The sequence below is a fragment of the Pelodiscus sinensis genome, chromosome 18, assembly GCF_052426305.1.
Source record: "Pelodiscus sinensis isolate ZL-2025 chromosome 18, ASM5242630v1, whole genome shotgun sequence".
Taxonomy (NCBI): domain Eukaryota; kingdom Metazoa; phylum Chordata; order Testudines; family Trionychidae; genus Pelodiscus; species Pelodiscus sinensis.
The window spans coordinates 793,266-809,348 of record NC_143069.1 but is presented as its reverse complement, the minus strand read 5'-3'; the positions used below and the strand labels follow the sequence as shown (position 1 = coordinate 809,348).

At 74.8% G+C, this 16,083-nt stretch overlaps 2 protein-coding genes across 2 annotated transcripts in view; one reads left to right on the top strand and one right to left on the bottom strand.

Moving 5' to 3' along the window:
- The window catches only part of MAP4K1 (mitogen-activated protein kinase kinase kinase kinase 1), a 55,808-nt gene extending 49,164 nt beyond the window's left edge, over positions 1-6,644 (bottom strand). The window contains 1 exon segment of the mRNA XM_089769844.1: positions 6,002-6,644. Within this exon segment, the coding sequence (XP_089625970.1) occupies positions 6,002-6,109 (108 nt within the window). The 5' untranslated portion in view covers positions 6,110-6,644.
- Positions 6,645-10,626: 3,982 nt separating this feature from the next.
- On the top strand, positions 10,627-14,726 carry EIF3K (eukaryotic translation initiation factor 3 subunit K). The gene is made up of 8 exons (XM_075917225.2): positions 10,627-10,789; positions 11,036-11,134; positions 12,587-12,707; positions 13,211-13,285; positions 13,634-13,700; positions 13,910-13,987; positions 14,349-14,474; positions 14,611-14,726. The coding sequence occupies exons 1-8, from the start codon at positions 10,650-10,652 to the stop codon at positions 14,640-14,642; spliced, it is 738 nt and encodes a 245-aa protein (XP_075773340.1). The 5' UTR covers positions 10,627-10,649; the 3' UTR covers positions 14,643-14,726.
- Positions 14,727-16,083: the final 1,357 nt, after the last annotated feature.

Here is a 16,083-nt window from a genome sequence, read left to right as displayed (position 1 = left end):
GTGTGTGTGTGTGTGCGCGCGCGCGTATGGCCCATGCAGCGTGTGTGTGTGTGTCGGTCTGCCTGTCTATACACGCATGGCTCCTCTGCGCACCCTTGGGTGGGTGGCCGGTGGGGGAAGGGCCACAGGAAACTCCTGGGTGTCAGTTCCTGCCGCGCCCCGGCCTGCGTGGGGCTGGCCGAGATCCCGGCCAGGGCCAGGCCCTGAACGGCTGCGTGGGGGGCCCGTGGCCCGTGCCCCTCCCGCCCAGACAGGCCCTTTGTTCTGCTCCGTCGCCGACCCGGAGCCTCTGCAGGGCCAGGGAGCAAGGGAGAGTGGGCCCCGCACTGCGCTGTGCAGCCAGCCGCGAGCTGCCACGACGCCCCCCTCGGGCCCAGCACCTCCCTGCCCTCTCAGCCACTGACGGCCAGCGCCCAGCCTGCCCCTCAGCCCTGCCCCGATGGCAGAGAGCACCCGGCAGGGGGTGTCCCTGGCCCATCCTGCCGCCGAGCTGGGGGCTGACCGCAGCGGGCGCAGACACTCCTGCTGAGACCCAGCAAGCTCGCTGCATGCGGGGCTGAAATCCCCTGCCCTGCCTGGGGGGGTGGGACCTGCGACCTACTCTGGGGAGGAACAGGCTCCAGGGAGACGCAGCAGGCACCACGGCTCCCCCAGAGGGCCTGGGCCAGTCCCTGCGCCGCCTGAGCGCTCCCCCCCAGGGAAGGGGGCCGGGAGTTCCCCGCAGGCGACAGCAGCTTGTGGTGCGGATGCCGGCAGCTCGCAGAGGCTGCAGAGCCTGCACGTTCAGAGCCAGGAAGGCGCAGTAATGCACACGGGGACGTGGCGGGGGGGCAGGGACTGCAGAGCCGGGGGGAGGGGCACTGGAAGGGGAGTTTGGGGAGATGGGATGGGATGGGATTTGGGGGCATTGGCAGGGGGAGTACAGGGCTGGCTGGGCAGGGGGCTGGGCTGGCAGGGCGGGGAGTTGGGAGCGAGGGGGGCTGGCAGGGCGGGGGGTCGGGAGCGAGGGGGGCTGGCTGGGCGGGGGGCTGGGCTGGCAGGGCGGGGGGTCGGGAGCGAGGGGGGCTGGCTGGGCGGGGGGCTGGGCTGGCTGGGCGGGGGGTCGGGAGCGAGGGGGGCTGGGCTGGCAGGGCGGAGGGTCGGGAGCGAGGGGGGCTGGCTGGGCAGGGGGTCGGGAGCGAGGGGGGCTGGCTGGGCGGGGGGTCGGGAGCGAGGGGGGCTGGCTGGGCGGGGGGCAGGGCTGGCAGGGCGGGGGGTCGGGAGCGAGGGGGGCTGGCAGGGCGGGGGGTCGGGGGGCGAGGGGGGCTGGCTGGGCGGGGGGCTGGGCTGGCTGGGCGGGGGGTCGGGAGCGAGGGGGGCTGGCAGGGCGGGGGGTTGGGAGCGAGGGGGGCAGGCAGGGCGGGGGGTCGGGAGCGAGGGGGGCTGGCTGGGCTGGGCTGGGCTGGGGGTCGGGAGCGAGGGGGGCGGGCTGGGCTGGGCTGGGCTGGGGGTCGGGAGCGAGGGGGGCTGGCTGGGCTGGGCTGGGCGGGGGGTCGGGAGCGAGGGGGCAGGCTGGGCTGGGCTGGGGGTCGGGAGCGAGGGGGGCTGGCTGGGCTGGGCTGGGCGGGGGGTCGGGAGCGAGGGGGGCTGGCTGGCTGGGCGGGGGGTCGGGAGCGAGGGGGGCTGGGCTGGCTGGGCGGGGGGTCGGGAGCGAGGGGGGCTGGCAGGGCGGGGGGTTGGGAGCGAGGGGGGCTGGCTGGGTGGGGGTCGGGAGCGAGGGGGGCTGGCTGGGCGGGGGGTTGGGAGCGAGGGGGGCTGGCTGGGTGGGGGTCGGGAGCGAGGGGGGCTGGCTGGGCGGGGGGCTGGGCTGGCAGGGCGGGGGGTTGGGAGCGAGGGGGGCTGGCTGGGTGGGGGGTCGGGAGCGAGGGGGGCTGGCAGGGCGGGGGGTTGGGAGCGAGGGGGGCTGGCTGGGTGCGGGGTCGGGAGCGAGGGGGGCTGGCAGGGCGGGGGGTTGGGAGCGAGGGGGGCTGGCTGGGTGGGGGGCTGGGCTGGCTGGGTGGGGGGTCGGGAGCGAGGGGGGCTGGCTGGGCGGGGGGTCGGGAGCGAGGGGGGCTGGCAGGGCGGGGGGTCGGGAGCGAGGGGGGCTGGCTGGGCGGGGGGTCGGGAGCGAGGGGGGCTGGCAGGGCGGGGGGTCGGGAGCGAGGGGGGCTGGCTGGGTGCGGGGTCGGGAGCGAGGGGGGCTGGCAGGGCGGGGGGTCGGGAGCGAGGGGGGCTGGCAGGGCGGGGGGTCGGGAGCGAGGGGGGCTGGCTGGGTGCGGGGTCGGGAGCGAGGGGGGCTGGCTGGGCGGGGGGTCGGGAGCGAGGGGGGCTGGCAGGGCGGGGGGTCGGGAGCGAGGGGGGCTGGCAGGGCGGGGGGTTGGGAGCGAGGGGGGCTGGCTGGGTGGGGGGCTGGGCTGGCAGGGCGGGGGGTTGGGAGCGAGGGGGGCTGGCTGGGCGGGGGGTCAGGAGCGAGGGGGGCTGGCAGGGCGGGGGGTTGGGAGCGAGGGGGGCTGGCAGGGCGGGGGGTTGGGAGCGAGGGGGGCTTGCTGGGTGCGGGGTCGGGAGCGAGGGGGGCTGGCAGGGCGGGGGGTTGGGAGCGAGGGGGGCTGGCAGGGTGGGGGGCTGGGCTGGCAGGGCGGGGGGTTGGGAGCGAGGGGGGCTGGCTGGGCGGGGGGTCGGGAGCGAGGGGGGCTGGCAGGGCGGGGGGTTGGGAGCGAGGGGGGCTGGCAGGGCGGGGGGTTGGGAGCGAGGGGGGCTGGCTGGGTGCGGGGTCGGGAGCGAGGGGGGCTGGCAGGGCGGGGGGTTGGGAGCGAGGGGGGCTGGCTGGGTGGGGGGCTGGGCTGGCTGGGTGGGGGGTCGGGAGCGAGGGGGGCTGGCAGGGCGGGGGGTCGGGAGCGAGGGGGGCTGGCTGGGCGGGGGGTCGGGAGCGAGGGGGGCTGGCAGGGCGGGGGGTCGGGAGCGAGGGGGGCTGGCTGGGTGCGGGGTCGGGAGCGAGGGGGGCTGGCAGGGCGGGGGGTTGGGAGCGAGGGGGGCTGGCAGGGCGGGGGGTCGGGAGCGAGGGGGGCTGGCTGGGTGCGGGGTCGGGAGCGAGGGGGGCTGGCTGGGCGGGGGGTCGGGAGCGAGGGGGGCTGGCAGGGCGGGGGGTCGGGAGCGAGGGGGGCTGGCAGGGCGGGGGGTTGGGAGCGAGGGGGGCTGGCTGGGTGGGGGGCTGGGCTGGCAGGGCGGGGGGTTGGGAGCGAGGGGGGCTGGCTGGGCGGGGGGTTGGGAGCGAGGGGGGCTGGCAGGGCGGGGGGTTGGGAGCGAGGGGGGCTGGCTGGGTGCGGGGTCGGGAGCGAGGGGGGCTGGCAGGGCGGGGGGTTGGGAGCGAGGGGGGCTGGCAGGGCGGGGGGTCGGGAGCGAGGGGGGCTGGCTGGGTGCGGGGTCGGGAGCGAGGGGGGCTGGCAGGGCGGGGGTCGGGAGCGAGGGGGGCTGGCAGGGCGGGGGGTTGGGAGCGAGGGGGGCTGGCTGGGTGGGGGGCTGGGCTGGCAGGGCGGGGGGTTGGGAGCGAGGGGGGCTGGCTGGGTGGGGGGTCGGGAGCGAGGGGGGCTGGCAGGGCGGGGGGTCGGGAGCAAGGGGGGCTGGCAGGGCGGGGGGTCGGGAGCAAGGGGGGCTGGCTGGGCGGGGGGTCGGGAGCGAGGGGGGCTGGCAGGGCGGGGGGTTGGGAGCGAGGGGGGCTGGCTGGGTGGGGGGCTGGGCTGGCAGGGCGGGGGGTTGGGAGCGAGGGGGGCTGGCAGGGCGGGGGGTCGGGAGCAAGGGGGGCTGGCAGGGCGGGGGGTCGGGAGCAAGGGGGGCTGGCAGGGCGGGGGGTCGGGAGCGAGGGGGCTGGCTGGGCGGGGGGTCGGGAGCGAGGGGGGCTGGCAGGGCGGGGGGTCGGGAGCAAGGGGGGCTGGCTGGGCGGGGGGTCGGGAGCGAGGGGGGCTGGCAGGGCGGGGGGTTGGGAGCGAGGGGGGCTGGCTGGGCTGGGCTGGGGGTTGCTTTCATCCCAAATATCCAGGGTCTGCAGAGCCAACCCTCAGCCCAGCCCCAGGGCTGCCAGGGCGAAGGGGCCTCGCTGGGCCCTGCTATGGGGCTAGCAGCGGGGAGCAGCCCCCCGTGTGGGCCCCGCTATGGGGCTAGCAGCGGGGAGCAGCCCCCTGTGTGGGCCCTGCTATGGGGCTAGCAGCGGGGAGCAGCCCCCCGCGTGGGCCCTGCTATGGGGCTAGCAGCGGGGAGCAGCCCCCCGCGTGGGCCCTGCTATGGGGCTAGCAGCGGGGAGCAGCCCCCTGTGTGGGCCCTGCTATGGGGCTAGCAGCGGGGAGCAGCCCCCCGCGTGGGCCCTGCTATGGGGCTAGCAGCGGGGAGCAGCCCCCCGCGTGGGCCCTGCTATGGGGCTAGCAGCGGGGAGCAGCCCCCCGCGTGGGCCCTGCTATGGGGCTAGCAGCGGGGAGCAGCCCTCCGCGTGGGCCCCACGGGGCCGGGGGGACCCCTGAAAAGAGACGCAAACAGGCATCCTGCTGCTCTGCTGCCCCCAGGCCGGCCCCCCAGGCTCGCCGTGCAGCAGGGCATGCTGGGAGTGGGGCGGAGCAGGACCCGGGCCTGGCTGGTTTCGGGGCTCCCTCCGCTGGGCGGGCGGCGCCGTCCCCCTCCCCCCCCACCCATCGGCTGCTCATGGCCGCTTCCCGGGGTAGGGGCTGCCCTGGCTCCCCCCAGCTGCCCTGGGCTGCGCTGCCCCGTCTCCTCGCCGAGCCCCAGTTCCACCCTGTGACGGGGGGGGGCTGTCACTGGTTGTGGTGTGTGACCCCTACTGCCCTGTGCTGCTCAGCAGAGACTGCCCGGGGGGGGCACGTGGCCAAGCATGGCCGGGGGAGGGGTGTGAGCAAAGGGAGGCCTGGGGGGGGCAGGGGGGTCAGGGGCCTGTGAGCCCCTCCCCCCAGGAGGACGAAGGCTCTGCCCTGGCTCCCGGGGCTGCACCTCTGAGCAGCAATAACCCTGCTCTAGGGCCTGGCTGGGCCGGGGGCAGGGCCGGGGGTCCCGCTGCCCTCACAATCCCTGTGCACACAGCAGCCCTGCTCCACCCCAGAGGTGGCCCTGCAGGGTCCCTGTAGAAAGCAGCTGCAGCCCCCAGAGGAGCCGGGTTAGCCAGGGGGATCCTCAGCCGCTCCCTTTCCTAATTGGAAGGCGTGCCCCTCCCCCCAGCATTTCTCCATCCCACGTGGCTCCGTTTGAGGCCAAGCTCGCGGTTCTCCGGGCAGCCCGTGGCCCCAGCTCTGGCGCTCTGTGCCCTGGGCAGGCCGAGGGGTGCAAACGGCCCTGCCGGGCGCTGGGATTTCACAGCCATTCCGCGGGCGGGCGCGGATCTCGGGGCCCGTGCCCACCAGCAGGGGAGCTGGCTCGCTGCAGATCCCCACTGACCCCCTTCCCCTCCTACAGACACTTCCTGCCAAAGCATCTCCCACGCGGGCCGGGCTGCCTTGGCACCTGGTGAGCGGGGTCTGGGGGTCCCCCCAGGCCTGCCTCGAACGCCCCACCGAGGGTAACCGAAAGCAAAAGGCAGCTGCACCCAGTGAGCGAACGAACAGCAGCCGGGCTTGGCTCCGCCGACCCGCATCGGCCCCCTCTCGCCACGGGCCAGAGCCCCAGCGGCATGGTGCCACTCTCATTCTCACAGGCGCAGCCCCTGAGCCGTCGTTGCTCCCCCGCCGAAGGAAGGCTGTCGCCATGCCTGGCCGGGGCACGCAGCCCTCAAGGAAGCAGCGGCAAAGGCCATGTTGGCCGGGTACATCAGGGCGTGCGTCTCCCGGCCCGGCCCGGCGCGGCACCGAAATCAGTTAGCGGCATGCCCCAGCCTGTCTGCAGGAGGAAGGGCGCTACCGGCTGGGGCGGGCACGGTGGCTCTGCCCCACACCCTGCCACACACAGCACGGGGCTCTGCAGGAAAACCATCCCCGCGGCCCCTTGCCGGTACCTTATAAACTTCCCCGTAGGTCCCTCCGCCAACTCTCTGCAGCAGCTCAAAGTCCTCCTGGGGGTTTCTGGTGGAAATATCCAGGGCCGCCCTTTCTTGGGCATCCATCCCTCGGCGCCGGCCCGCACAGCAGCGCTGCCGAGCGGGGGGAAGCAGCGTGTGATCCGGGGACGATAACACTCTCTGGCTCTTATTTCCTGATTTGCACCGACAGAGCTCGTGAGAGCCCAGGGGCCCTAGACGGAGCAGGGCTCTGTGCAGCACACGGTAGCCCAGCGGGGTCACTGCCTAGCAGGCCAGGGCTGCGCGGGCTCAGCGCGCCGGGACAGACACCTGCAAAGCCACAAGCAGCCGCACGCCTGGTGGCTCCAGGTGCATGTTGGAGGCGTCGGGGTCCGTCCGACCCAAGCACGTAACCAGGAAAGAGCTTTGGGACCGGCCGGCCACGAGAGCCCGTTGGTTACTCCAGGGGGAGCACACAAGTTCCCCAGAGATTGTAACTGGCCTGGCACCACACCTGGGGAGGGGAAACTGAGGCATGGGCTGCCATTTGCCTAAACAGGAGTGGAGCTGGGAGTAGAAATCCCCTGCCCCCGCAGACCCGCACACGCAGGGGGGACTGGGTGAGAAGGATGGGCAGTGTTGGGGGGGGAGGGCTCAGGGCCTGGCTGGGGAGTGTCGGGGGATGGTCAGGGTTTGGCTGGGGGGTGTCAGGGGGCTCAGGGCCTGGCGGGGGGTGTCGGGGGGGGTCAGGGCCTGGCTGAGGGGGTGTCGGGGGGGGTCAGGGCCTGGCTGGGGGGTGTCGGGGGGCGGCTCAGGGCCTGGCTGAGGGGGTGTCGGGGGGGTCAGGGCCTGGCGGGGGGTGTCGGGGGGGGTCAGGGCCTGGCTGAGGGGGTGTCGGGGGGGGTCAGGGCCTGGCTGGGGGGTGTCGGGGGGGGCTCAGGGCCTGGCTGAGGGGGTGTCGGGGGGGGTCAGGGCCTGGCGGGGGGTGTCGGGGGGGGTCAGGGCCTGGCTGGGGGGTGTCGGGGGGCTCAGGGCCTGGCTGGGGGGTGTCGGGGGGGTCAGGGCCTGGCTGGGGGGGTGTCTGGGGGGGCCTCAGGGCCTGGCTGGGGGGTGACGGGGGGGGTCAGGGCCTGGCTGGGGGTGTCGGGGGGCTCAGGGCCTGGCTGGGGGGGTGTCGGGGGGGGTCAGGGCCTGGCTGGGGGGTGTCGGGGGGGTCAGGGTCTGGCTGGGGGTGTCGGGGGGCTCAGGGCCTGGCTGGGGGGGTGTCTGGGGGGGGGCCTCAGGGTCTGGCTGGGGGGTGTCGGGGGGGGCTCAGGGCCTGGCTGGGGGGGTGTCTGGGGGGGGGCCTCAGGGCCTGTCGGGGGGGGTCAGGGCCTGGCTGGGGGGTGTCGGGGGGGTCAGGGTCTGGCTGGGGGTGTCGGGGGGCTCAGGGCCTGGCTGGGGGGGTGTCTGGGGGGGTCAGGGTCTGGCTGGGGGGTGTCGGGGGGGGTCAGGGTCTGGCTGGGGGGTGTCGGGGGGCTCAGGGCCTGGCTGGGGGGGTGTCTGGGGGGGGGTCAGGGTCTGGCTGGGGGGTGTCGGGGGGGTCAGGGTCTGGCTGGGGGGTGTCGGGGGGGTCAGGGCCTGGCTGGGGGGTGTCTGGGGGGGGGCCTCAGGGTCTGGCTGGGGGGTGTCGGGGGGGGCTCAGGGCCTGGCTGGGGGGGTGTCTGGGGGGGGGCCTCAGGGTCTGGCTGGGGGGTGTCGGGGGGGGCTCAGGGCCTGGCTGGGGGGGTGTCTGGGGGGGGCCTCAGGGTCTGGCTGGGGGGTGTCGGGGGGGGGTCAGGGCCTGGCTGGGGGGGTGTCTGGGGGGGGGCCTCAGGGCCTGGCGGGGGGTGTCGGGGGGGGTCAGGGCCTGGCTGGGGGGTGTCGGGGGGGTCAGGGTCTGGCTGGGGGGTGTCGGGGGGGGCTCAGGGCCTGGCTGGGGGGGTGTCTGGGGGGGGGCCTCAGGGTCTGGCTGGGGGGTGTCGGGGGGGTCAGGGTCTGGCTGGGGGTGTCGGGGGGGCTCAGGGCCTGGCTGGAGGGGTGTCTGGGGGGGGGCCTCAGGGTCTGGCTGGGGGGTGTCGGGGGGGGCTCAGGGCCTGGCTGGGGGGGTGTCTGGGGGGGGGCCTCAGGGTCTGGCTGGGGGGTGTCGGGGGGCTCAGGGCCTGGCTGGGGGGGTGTCTGGGGGGGGGCCTCAGGGTCTGGCTGGGGGGTGTCGGGGGGGGTCAGGGTCTGGCTGGGGGGTGTCGGGGGGGGCTCAGGGCCTGGCTGGGGGGGTGTCTGGGGGGGGGCCTCAGGGTCTGGCTGGGGGGGTGGGGGCTCAGGGCCTGGCTGGGGGGGTGTCTGGGGGGGGGCCTCAGGGTCTGGCTGGGGGGTGTCGGGGGGGGCTCAGGGCCTGGCTGGGGGGGTGTCTGGGGGGGGGCCTCAGGGTCTGGCTGGGGGTGTCGGGGGGGCTCAGGGCCTGGCTGGGGGGGTGTCTGGGGGGGCCTCAGGGCCTGGCTGGGGGTGTCGGGGGGCTCAGGGCCTGGCTGGGGGGGTGTCTGGGGGGGGGCCTCAGGGCCTGGCTGGGGTGTGTCGGGGGGGGTCAGGGCCTGGCTGGGGGGGTGTCTGGGGGGGGGCCTCAGGGCCTGGCGGGGGGTGTCGGGGGGGTCAGGGCCTGGCTGGGGGGGTGTCTGGGGGGGGGCCTCAGGGTCTGGCTGGGGGGTGTCGGGGGGGTCAGGGTCTGGCTGGGGGGTGTCGGGGGGGGCTCAGGGTCTGGCTGGGGGGGTGTCTGGGGGGGGGCCTCAGGGTCTGGCTGGGGGGTGTCGGGGGGGGCTCAGGGCCTGGCTGGGGGGGTGTCTGGGGGGGGGCCTCAGGGTCTGGCTGGGGGGTGTCGGGGGGGGCTCAGGGCCTGGCTGGGGGGGTGTCTGGGGGGGGGCCTCAGGGTCTGGCTGGGGGGTGTCGGGGGGGGCTCAGGGCCTGGCTGGGGGGGTGTCTGGGGGGGGGCCTCAGGGTCTGGCTGGGGGGTGTCGGGGGGGGCCTCAGGGCCTGGCTGGGGGGGTGTCTGGGGGGGGGCCTCAGGGCCTGGCGGGGGGTGTCGGGGGGGGTCAGGGCCTGGCTGGGGGGGTGTCTGGGGGGGGGCCTCAGGGCCTGGCGGGGGGTGTCGGGGGGGGTCAGGGCCTGGCTGGGGGGTGTCGGGGGGGTCAGGGTCTGGCTGGGGGGTGTCGGGGGGGGCTCAGGGCCTGGCTGGGGGGGTGTCTGGGGGGGGGCCTCAGGGTCTGGCTGGGGGGTGTCGGGGGGGTCAGGGTCTGGCTGGGGGGTGTCGGGGGGGGCTCAGGGCCTGGCTGGGGGGGTGTCTGGGGGGGGGGCCTCAGGGTCTGGCTGGGGGGTGTCGGGGGGGTCAGGGTCTGGCTGGGGGTGTCGGGGGGGCTCAGGGCCTGGCTGGGGGGGTGTCTGGGGGGGGGCCTCAGGGTCTGGCTGGGGGGTGTCGGGGGGGGCTCAGGGCCTGGCTGGGGGGGTGTCTGGGGGGGTCAGGGTCTGGCTGGGGGGTGTCGGGGGGGTCAGGGTCTGGCTGGGGGTGTCGGGGGGCTCAGGGCCTGGCTGGGGGGGTGTCTGGGGGGGGGCCTCAGGGTCTGGCTGGGGGGTGTCGGGGGGGGCTCAGGGCCTGGCTGGGGGGGTGTCTGGGGGGGCTCAGGGTCTGGCTGGGGGGTGTCGGGGGGGGGGCTCAGGGCCTGGCTGGGGGGGTGTCTGGGGGGGGGCCTCAGGGTCTGGCTGGGGGGTGTCGGGGGGGGCCTCAGGGCCTGGCTGGGGGGTGTCGGGGGGGGCTCAGGGCCTGGCTGGGGGGGTGTCTGGGGGGGGGCCTCAGGGCCTGGCTGGGGGGTGTCGGGGGGCTCAGGGCCTGGCTGGGGGGGTGTCTGGGGGGGGGCCTCAGGGCCTGGCTGGGGTGTGTCGGGGGGGGTCAGGGCCTGGCTGGGGGGGTGTCTGGGGGGGCCTCAGGGCCTGGCGGGGGGTGTCGGGGGGGGTCAGGGCCTGGCTGGGGGGGTGTCTGGGGGGGGCCTCAGGGTCTGGCTGGGGGGTGTCGGGGGGGTCAGGGTCTGGCTGGGGGGTGTCGGGGGGGGCTCAGGGTCTGGCTGGGGGGGTGTCTGGGGGGGGGCCTCAGGGTCTGGCTGGGGGGTGTCGGGGGGGGCTCAGGGCCTGGCTGGGGGGGTGTCTGGGGGGGGGCCTCAGGGTCTGGCTGGGGGGTGTCGGGGGGGGCTCAGGGCCTGGCTGGGGGGGTGTCTGGGGGGGGGCCTCAGGGTCTGGCTGGGGGGTGTCGGGGGGGGCTCAGGGCCTGGCTGGGGGGGTGTCTGGGGGGGGGCCTCAGGGTCTGGCTGGGGGGTGTCGGGGGGGTCAGGGCCTGGCTGGGGGGGTGTCTGGGGGGGGGGGCCTCAGGGCCTGGCGGGGGGTGTCGGGGGGGTCAGGGCCTGGCTGGGGGGGTGTCGGGGGGGTCAGGGCCTGGCGGGGGGCAGGGCTGTGGGCGGGGTTTGGGAGAGGGGCGTGTCCCTGGGGCGGGGCCCCGCGCGGGCATGGGGGCGTGGCCAGGGAATATAGGGCGGGGCCAGGCGCGGATCCGGGCGCGTGGCCGGCTTTGGCGCGCACCCTCTCTCCCATCATGCCTCGGGAAGGCCCGCGCCGGAAGCGGAAGTCGACGGCGTCCCGCCCCCCCGTGCCGCTGGCCCCGCCCCCCCGCACCATGGCGCTGTTCGAGCAGATGCGGGCGAACGTGGGGAAGCTGCTGAAGGGAATCGACCGGTGAGGGGGGGCGGGGCGGAGACCGGCCGGGGGGGGGCTGGAGGCAGGGCCAGGCCTGTGGTGGGGGGGCAGGCCCGGGGGGGGCCGGTGGGGCGGGGCCTGGGGGCAGAGACCGGGCGGGGGGGGGCTGGAGGCAGGGCCAGGCTGGGGGGGGGGGGCCGGGGGGGGCTGGAGGCAGGGCCAGGCCAGAGGGGGGCGGGGCCGGGGGGGGCCGGGCTCGCCGCTGAGGGTCTCTCCCCGCTGCAGGTACAACCCCGAGAACCTGGCCACGCTGGAGCGCTACGTGGAGACTCAGGCCAAGGAAAGTGCCTACGACCTGGAGGCCAACCTGGCCGTGCTCAAGCTGTGAGTGGGCGCCGGGCGCGGCCTGGGGGGTGTGGGTCGGCGGGGGGGCTGGGCCTGAGGGGGGCTGGGCGCGGTGTGTGGGTCAGTGGGGGGGCAGGGCCTATGGGGTGCTGGGCGCGGTGTGTGGGTCGGCGGGGGGGCAGGGCCTGAGGGGTGCCAGGTGTGGTGTGTGGGTCGGCGGGGGGGCAGGGCCTGAGGGGTGCCAGGTGTGGTGTGTGGGTCGGTGGGGGGGCAGGGCCTGAGGGGTGCCAGGTGTGGTGTGTGGGTCGGTGGGGGGGCAGGGCCTGAGGGGTGCCAGGTGTGGTGTGTGGGTCGGCGGGGGGGCTGAGCCTGAGGGGTGCCAGGTGTGGTGTGTGGGTCGGTGGGGGGGCAGGGCCTGAGGGGTGCCAGGTGTGGTGTGTGGGTCGGCGGGGGGGCAGGGCCTGAGGGGTGCCAGGTGTGGTGTGTGGGTCGGCGGGGGGGCAGGGCCTGAGGGGTGCCAGGTGTGGTGTGTGGGTCAGTGGGGGGGCAGGGCCTGAGGGGTGCCAGGTGTGGTGTGTGGGTCGGCGGGGGGGCTGAGCCTGAGGGGTGCCAGGTGTGGTGTGTGGGTCGGTGGGGGGGCAGGGCCTGAGGGGTGCCGGGTGTGGTGTGTGGGTCGGTGGGGGGGCAGGGCCTGAGGGGTGCTGGGCGCGGTGTGCATGGTGCTAACCCAGGGTCTGGTGGGTGCCAGGTGTGGTGTGTGGGTCGGCGGGGGGGCTGAGCCTGAGGGGTGCCGGGTGTGGTGTGTGGGTTGGTGGGGGGGCAGGGCCTGAGGGGTGCTGGGTGTGGTGTGTGGGTCGGTGGGGGGGCAGGGCCTGAGGGGTGCCGGGTGTGGTGTGTGGGTCGGTGGGGGGGCAGGGCCTGAGGGGTGCTGGGCGCGGTGTGCATGGTGCTAACCCAGGGTCTGGTGGGTGCCAGGTGTGGTGTGTGGGTCGGCGGGGGGGCTGAGCCTGAGGGGTGCCAGGTGTGGTGTGTGGGTCGGCGGGGGGGCTGGGCCTGAGGGGGGCTGGGCGCGGTGTGCATGGTGCTAACCCAGGGTCTGGGGGGTGCCGGGTGTGGTGTGTGGGTCGGCGGGGGGGCTGGGCCTGAGGGGGGCTGGGCGCGGTGTGCATGGTGCTAACCCAGGGTCTGGGGGGTGCCGGGTGTGGTGTGTGGGTCGGCGGGGGGGCAGGGCCTGAGGGGTGCCGGGCGCGGTGTGCATGGTGCTAACCCAGGGTCTGGGGGGTGCCGGGTGTGGTGTGTGGGTCGGCGGGGGGCAGGGCCTATGGGGTGCTGGGTGCGGTGTGCATGGTGCTAACCCAGGGTCTGGTGGGTGCCGGGTGTGGTGTGTGGGTCGGCGGGGGGCAGGGCCTATGGGGTGCTGGGCGCGGTGTGCATGGTGCTAACCCAGGGTCTGGTGGGTGCCGGCTGCCAACTCTCCATGCTCTGCGCCAGGTACCAGTTCAACCCTGCTTTCTTCCAAACCGCCGTCACGGCTCAGATCCTGCTCAAAGCGCTGACCAACCTCCCTCACACAGACTTCACCCTCTGCAAGTGCATGATCGACCAGGCTCACGTATCCTTCTGGCACGCCCCTCTCGCGCCCAGCGGCCTGTCCAGCTGTCCTCCGGGCTCTCGGCAGTGATGGGGTGCACGCCCAGCAGCCCCCCGTTCTCCCAGGGCGCCGCCCCACCGACAATCCTGAGCCAGCAGTGGCGTCCGGTGGTGTGCCCAGGGAGCTCCTTGGGCTGGCCAGAAGGCTGAGGATGGGAGCCAGCCCCTTGGCTGTGCTGGTCCCCGGTGGGCGCTTGGCTGCGCTGTGCCGCGGAGCAGGCTACACTGGCTGCTCCTTTCCTCCCAGCTGGGGCCGTGGGAGCTGTAAGCCAACTCCTGAGAGCAGGGCTTGAAGGGGGCATGTCTGCTTTTCGTGGGGTGCTGGTACGTTGCAGGGCTCTGTCTCCGTTCCCTGGGGTGATCAGTAACCTGTCGGGGCAGGGCAACTTGCTCTTGTGCTCCCGGCCTGCTGACTCGGCTTCTTCCCTCCCCTGCGGATGTTTCCCTTGACCCCCTGCACCTCAGCAAGAAGAGAGGCCGATCAGGCAGATCCTCTACCTGGGGGAGCTCCTGGAGACCTGCCACTTCCAGGCCTTCTGGGTGAGTCTCCCCTCCCCCAAGGTCTCATGGAGCTTGCACCTCTGAGCTCGCCAGGAGCTTGGCAGGTGTGTGCAGAGCTGGGAGGAGAACCCAGCAGTCCTGGCCCTGGCGTAGCTTAGCAGTTGGCCTCCTAGGCTGTGAACCCAAAGGCTTCTACAAGGTGACACAGGCTGATCGCTTACTGGATCCTCCCCTTGATGGCCACAGGCTCCCTTTAGAACAACCCGGCGGGGGGTCAGGCCCTTTCTCTCCGGCGTTGGTCCCTGGCTGGCTCACCACCTTGGCCCTCGCCGCGCCCCGTAGTTCCTGCCGCTGCCTGGCCGGTGACTAACCGTCCTCTCTCTGCAGCAAGCCCTGGATGAGAACATGGAGCTTCTGGACGGGATCACGGGCTTTGAGGATTCTGTTAGGAAATGTGAGTCTAAGGGGGCGCCCCCGGCCGGGGCTCTGCCTGCGCGTGCTGGGCTGGAGGGGGCTGTGCCCTTCCTCTGGGAGGCAGGTGCTGAATCCCTGCTTGTTTCCCTGCTGTGCCTAATGGGACTGGAGCCACCTGGAGCTGAACTCTAGCCGGCAGGCGGGCCAGGCCATGGGGAAATAGCAACCCCTGTCTCTGTCCTCCCACAGTCATTTGCCACGTGGTGGGGATCACGTACCAGCACATTGACCGGTGGCTGCTTGCGGAGGTGCTGGGTGACCTCTCAGGTAAGACCTTTGTCCTCCAAGGCCGCTCTGGGCTCGCGGTCTCCCATCCCCGCTGGGAACAGCTCAGCCGTGCTCCACCCGGGCGCAGTGACCAGAGGGGCCCGCACAGGGCTCCGCCTGCCCTGGGGTTCCTGGACTCGCTGGCTGCGGCAGAGAAGCAGCTCTCCGGCTGCCTAGTTGGGGGTCTCTGCTCTCACCTCACTTGCTGGCTGGGCCTGGACTGGCCAGCAGGTGCGAGCAGCTGCCCCTCCCAAGCAGGAAGGCTCCCGGGGTGCGATCCCATCCGGTGCTCGCGGGGGACAGCGGCTCTGCTAAATGCCTAGAGCCCATCTCCGCGGCCGGCCGGCCCCTCTCTCTGCAGACAGCCAGCTGAAGGTCTGGATGAGCAAATATGGCTGGACAGAAACTGAGTCGGGCAAGATCTTCATCTGCAACCAGGAGGAGAGCATCAAGCCCAAGAACATCGTGGAGAAGATCGACTTTGACAGTAAGCGCTGAGTGCCCACCTGGGCTCTGCAGGGGGCTCTGGCAGGCCCCGCCAGAGGCTGGCTGAAGTCGGGGTGCCAGGTGGGTTCCAGCAGCAGCGAGAGGAGTGGCTCTGAGTGGGAATTGTTTGTTTGCAGGTGTGTCCAGCATCATGGCTTCCTCCCAGTGATGGTGCCTCCTTCCTGCTGCCCGGGAACCAGCTCTGGGCTCCTCTAACATCTGTCCACCCTGCCAATAAAAGCACCGGTGTGGACCTTGTCTCCTCCAGTGTGGGGCCTGGGTAACATTAGGGGCAGGCGTGGGGCTGGGCTCCAGCCAGCAGGAGCTCCTAGTTGGCCTCGGCGGCTGGTTCCATCAGGCGGGGGGATGCAGCTGTCAGCCAGCCAGCTCCACGCAGCCGGGCAGGGAGCAAGGAAGGCTGCCTGTACCTGCCGGCTTGTGAGTCTAAGCCCAGTGAGCGCAGTGCCAGGCCAGTCCAGGGGCAAGGTGGTGAGGGGCACGGGCATGAGGGCTGGCTGTATCTGCAGGTGGCTGGGGGCAGGCTGCCCAGGGTCACTAGGCACCGTGTATGGCCCACCTTGTAGTGCTGCTGGTCACCTCTGGTGAGAAGCCCAATGTCAGCCGAGGGTAGAGACCCAGCTCACGGGCCGTGTGAGGGACTTAGAGGAGCCCTAGGCCGGGGCTTTGGGCTGTGGCTCCAGGAAGGAGGCATTTCCGGCCAGTAGAGGAGGCAGGCTGCGGTGCGCTGCTGCGGGGGGGGGGGCTGGGGGGGTGTCTCCTGGCCCCGAGGCAGGCTGCAGTGCGCTGCTGTGGGGGGGGTGGTGTCTCCTGTCCCCGAGGCAGGCTGCGGTGCGCTGCTGCTGCGGGGGGGGGGGGGGTCTCCTGGCCCCGAGGCAGGCTGCGGTGCGCTGCTGCTGCGGGGGGGGGGGGGTCTCCTGGCCCCGAGGCAGGCTGCGGTGCGCTGCTGCGGGGGGTCTCCTGGCCCCGAGGCAGGCTGCGGTGCGCTGCTGCGGGGGGGTCTCCTGGCCCCGAGGCAGGCTGCGGTGCGCTGCTGCGGGGGGGTCTCCTGGCCCCGAGGCAGGCTGCGGTGCGCTGCTGCGGGGGGGTCTCCTGGCCCCGAGGCAGGCTGCGGTGCGCTGCTGCGGGGGGGTCTCCTGGCCCCGAGGCAGGCTGCGGTGCGCTGCTGCGGGGGGTCTCCTGGCCCCGAGGCAGGCTGCGGTGCGCTGCTGCGGGGGGTCTCCTGGCCCCGAGGCAGGCTGCGGTGCGCTGCTGCGGGGGGTCTCCTGGCCCCGAGGCAGGCTGCGGTGCGCTGCTGCGGGGGGTCTCCTGGCCCCGAGGCAGGCTGCGGTGCGCTGCTGCTGCGGGGGGGGTGTCTCCTGGCCCCGAGGCAGGCTGCGGTGCGCTGCTGCTGCGGGGGGGGGGGGGTCTCCTGGCCCCGAGGCAGGCTGCGGTGCGCTGCTGCTGCGGGGGGGGGGGGTGGGTCTCCTGGCCCCGAGGCAGGCTGCGGTGCGCTGCTGCTGCGGGGGGGGGGGGGGGTCTCCTGGCCCCGAGGCAGGCTGCGGTGCGCTGCTGCTGCGGGGGGGGGGGGTGGGTCTCCTGGCCCCGAGGCA